The sequence below is a fragment of the Aplysia californica genome, unplaced genomic scaffold (genome assembly GCF_000002075.1).
Source record: "Aplysia californica isolate F4 #8 unplaced genomic scaffold, AplCal3.0 scaffold00388, whole genome shotgun sequence".
NCBI lineage: Eukaryota > Metazoa > Mollusca > Gastropoda > Aplysiida > Aplysiidae > Aplysia > Aplysia californica.
This window is the reverse complement of record NW_004797658.1, coordinates 402,982-407,503: the sequence shown is the minus strand read 5'-3', so window position 1 is coordinate 407,503 and position 4,522 is coordinate 402,982. Positions and strand designations below refer to the sequence as shown.

Genomic DNA, 4,522 nt, shown 5'->3' with positions numbered 1-4,522 from the left:
ACACACACACACACACACACACACACACACACACACACACCAAAGTAAACCGTGAGCTAGAGGTTCACTCGGTTTGCTAATTCAACAATATGCATTGTTACAAAAGGTAGTAGGCCTATTTACACTGTTGCACGGGTCATCAAATTTACGTGAAAGAACGAGACTCCGGCCCGTTCCCCTTTCTCTGACTGGCTACACCAGCAGTCACGTTGGCCCAAGGATCTAACACACAGAATTCTACACTTAGTAGAATTCTGTGATCTAACATCAAAGATGCTAACATTAACCTTGGCCTAATCAACCTCCTCACGTAGGCCCCACAATAAAAAAATATTTTTTTTAAATTTTAACCTCATTTCAATAATCTGATCTCTATCGCGTACGTCTGGTAATTCAACAAAAGTGGGCTATAGAGCGGAAAAATAAACTGTTTACGGGGAAGACGGCCTATTTTTAGCGGGGGTCCCATTGGAACGAGACGACCAGGAGTTTCCCCATGCCATTGACCTGTGACCATAGACATCCTAGATTGTACACTCAGGTGTGAGGGGAAAACTCTTATATATTTCCGGTGCTATAGAGGCATTGGGTTTGCAAGTTATTTGGCTCAATTTGCGGCTCACATTGGACCATGACGAAATTGGGTCATACGGGTGGAATTACGTGACCCAAGGTGTACACTCTCCACGACGAAGTTATTGCAGAGTCGAGCTCGTCCATAGCAGTGCGCAATCTAGGAGTACAAGTCTATGGATGTGACCCGTAGGCTACCAAAAGGTCAGCGACCTCACTCCGCGTCTGCTCTGCTGCGGCTTGCGCTCTCGCTAAGAGCAGTGGTCCATTGACCAGCAGATAGCAGCAGCTGCAGGTTGTGGTAGTTTGTCAAACGATCTCCAGTCTTTCCTACAACAAGTGAGTGTTTCATTGTTTCTCTCTGTGCGATCTTTTATTTCATGGTTTTTGACTGCGTGTTCATTAGAAGGCAGGGGATTTATTTTCCGTGAGTGCTGTTTTCCCCCGATCATTTTAGTTCGCCGGTGCCGCTGTTGTGGACTGAAAAGAATGGCTGGGTCTAGATTTCTATCCCGAAGTGTAACATTACAACATTGATAGATGCCTCCATGTGTAGTGTTTTTTACCCCGTGCAAAGCGTTGCACCGTGTCCATCATTGTATTATTATTAGTATTAGCGCCCTCTTTCTCTCTTTTTTCGCCAATTGCGCGCTGAGCAATGTGTTGTGGATTGGTGTTGTTTTGTTTTATCTTGCAGGTCAACAATAACATTGACCGGCTCTTTCAACAAGGTGAAGGCCGCCACAGTTTGCACGCTGCTAACCTTGGTCAAGACGTAAAGAACAACAACGTGTAGATCTAGCAAATCACATCTATTGTCCATCCACAGTTAGCCTCTATACAATAACACGCTAGTGTGTTTAGTAAGTAAGTGGGGCATGCTTGAGGTCAGCTCATACTTGTGGAGTTCTTGCTGATAGAAAAATGTAGCAATAAAGTTAAAGGGAGGAACAGCAGAAGGTGCAGGGAAGGAAGAGAAAGAATTTTGGCCATGAAACTTCCACTGCCACTGGTTTTAGTGAGGGAAAAAAGGTGGGGGGATGGGTGTTAGAAGGAAATTAATTTAGGGTAGGTTGCCAATAGAAGCGCTGCTCCCTCCCCTCCCCTCTCTCCCTCCCCAGCACCTCTCTCCCTCCCCACCCCTCTCTCGAATCCCTCTCCCACCCCCACCCCCTACAGCTATCGTGCAGGAACATCAGCTTGTCCTCAAACAGGTTACTTTTAATGATTTGAAATGGGATCCATATATGCTTTATAAATTTTATTGATAACATTGAAGTTATTCCATTGGTAGAACTCTCAGAGGAAAGAAAGAGTTAATCATCCCATTGTGTGATCATTAATGTTTTTTTGTTTAATGTAACTGTTTTGTCAGAAAATTTATTTCTATTTGTGTTGTTTAGAATGGCACTACGCAATGAAGAAGACAATCTTGTGTACGAAGTGCACGAAATTGTGGTGCAGAGAGTTGGCCATGTCCCGGTGGCTAAGGGCGATTTCACCCACTTGTCCAAGAAAGTCCAGAGATTTGTTGCCCACTGTGTGAGTGTATTTTCTCTTTTTTTTTTTTTTTTGCTTTGTTAATATCTGATAAACTGCTTTGTCAATGTTTGTTTTACAGCTTTGTCAATGTTCTCTGTTTTACTGCTTTGTTAATGTTAATAAAAGCGCAAATTGGGTACAGATATTTGAAGCGTGCCACAGGTAGGTCCTGCTTCTTAACTTTCCCTCTTGTGTTGCTTCTGTCCGTCTGTCTTACTTTTTCCCAGCACTAAACAACCATTATTTTGTCATTGTGCTTCTCTTTACATAATTAAAACAAGCAAATAAAACATAGCTCGAACTGGGGTTGATTATAGTGAAAACACAAACATATGAAAAGACAGTGTTTTCTAGTTCTATGTCTTGTATTTCTAAATGATCCCACAAAAGTTTAGAATCTTTTTAGTAGTAGGTGGCCATGGGTTTTAATGTTGTTGTAGGCTACCTTTATGGGAACTTTCTTGTTCAATCTAATTTGATTTTTTTCTACAAAAAGGTGCAACAATTCAAGCCCCGGGGTATCTACATCTGTGATGGGAGTCAGGAGGAGGCAGACGAGATTATCCACAAACTCCTGGAGCGAGGGACTCTCACTAGGCTCACCAAGTACAAGAACAAGTAAGTTTTTAGTTTTAGTAAATATTTTTCAGCATTTGCAACACAAGTTTGTCTTAGAGGTGTTACTAGAGAGTAACAATCACATAAAAGAAGGAGAGATCATGAAAACATACATACATACACTATACATGCCTACACACACATGCTCTCTCTTTCTCTCTCTTTCACTCTCTTTCACTCTGATTCTCTCTCTCTCTCTTTCACTCTGATTCTCTCTCTCTCTCTCTCTCCCTCTCTCTCTCTCTCTCTCTCTCTCGCTCTCTCGTTAACACACACATAGACATACACACTAAAAAAACACACACATACACAAATACACACACAATCACAAATGACAGAAAAGGCACACACATGTCCACACACACTCTTGGCTGTTCCTTCGTTCATGTCGGTTGCCGTCAGGAGGTTTAACATCTTTTCATAAAGCTTTGTTGATGCAACAGGTTTTAAATGATCACAAATATAATTCTGGCTGGATACGTATACTATCAGCTACCTTTCAAGTGTAATGGAACACACTATTACAACTGAAGCTACTGACAATGTGATTTCAAGCCATTATGTTTTCTGAATTTTCAAGCTGAACATTCACAGGTAAGAACATTCTGCAATTTCCTTGTGTAATAGGATACATTGTGTAATAAGATACATTGTAGGCTTTTTTCCAAGTCGTAGTCAAGTTTTAATTATTTTGGTTTGAGTCTTGTATGTTGAGCTCGTCTTGAAACATGAGCTGAATAGGAAAAACAACACTGGTATGTTCAAATTTTGCAGCTATTTTGAGCTGGACCAAATTTTAGGTTAAAAAATGAGAAACTTCTCTCGCCAAAAGCTGTTCTTCCACTTGGCGCAGCCTAACCCTACTTTCTAATGTCAAAGAGCCACCAGTTTCAAGGTTCTCCTTCCTTTCAAACTAAGGACGTTCCCTTTATTGGTTGAATCCGTCTAAGGTTTCTGAAATGCTGGGGGCTTACAAGACTAAGTAAAAATGTCTTATTTCAAAACACACACTGCAGCACAAAATAATAAAGGATTGCCCATGTCTATCTGCAGAGAATTTTAACAGTTTTGAGCGTCTTAAAAATCTTACCGAACTTAAACTGAAAAGATTTTTTATTAGTCTGTCAACAAAAGCGTTTACGGGTTGGCTATGTCCCAAATACAAACAAGCTCCACGGCTGTGACATGAACACTTGCCAGGTAATTATTCTCGTGGCAGGGCCGCTTGGCTCGATGGGTTCTGACCTAGGCGGACGGGGGAATGTAGAGGGGACCACAACAAGTGCGGAGAGGTCTTGCCACGAGAGAAAAAAAGGTTTATGTAAGGCTCTATGATTTCTTAACAAACCACAATCACGGATGAGTGGTTTTCTAGTATGTGACATATTTGCTGCCCTTCTACATTACTCAAAGAGAAGTAGGAAAATTTGTGTAGCACAAGTAGTGTAAAAGAAAGTTGAAGGTAAAAGGAAGACGTAATATTATTAGAAAAAGTAACTCTAGTAGGCCAACTCTATCATCCTTATCTCTTCTCCTTTTTGCGTGTGTGTTATTTCTCTTTTAACACTTCTAATTTTCATTACTAATGTATGACCTATGTTGAAAATGCCATATAACGCTTACCAAGAAATCTCTCTCTCACTCTCACTCTCTCTCTCTCTCTCTCACTCTCACTCTCTCTCTCTCTCTCGCTCGCTCTCTCTCTCTCTCTCTCTATCTGTCTCTTTCTCCCTCTCTCTCCCCCTCCCTCTCTCTCTCCCCCTCCCTCTCTCTCTCCCCCTCCCTCTCT

General features: G+C 41.5%; 1 protein-coding gene across 3 annotated transcripts in view; it reads left to right on the top strand.

Annotated features, from left to right (window-relative positions):
• The first annotated feature begins 787 nt into the window (after positions 1–787).
• The window catches only part of LOC101861453 (phosphoenolpyruvate carboxykinase [GTP]), a 17,842-nt gene continuing 14,107 nt past the window's right edge, over positions 788–4,522 (top strand). Inside the window, exons 1-4 of one of the 3 annotated variants that reach the window (XM_013085579.2) lie at positions 788–912; positions 1,271–1,304; positions 1,977–2,115; positions 2,612–2,733. In XM_013085579.2, the coding sequence (XP_012941033.1) occupies positions 1,978–2,115; positions 2,612–2,733 (260 nt within the window). In that variant the 5' untranslated portion in view covers positions 788–912; positions 1,271–1,304; position 1,977. Of the gene's footprint in view, positions 913–1,270; positions 1,305–1,330; positions 1,349–1,976; positions 2,116–2,611; positions 2,734–4,522 lie in introns of those variants that run through there. The other 2 variants (XM_005103743.3, XM_035971167.1) reach the window with 2 other exon arrangements.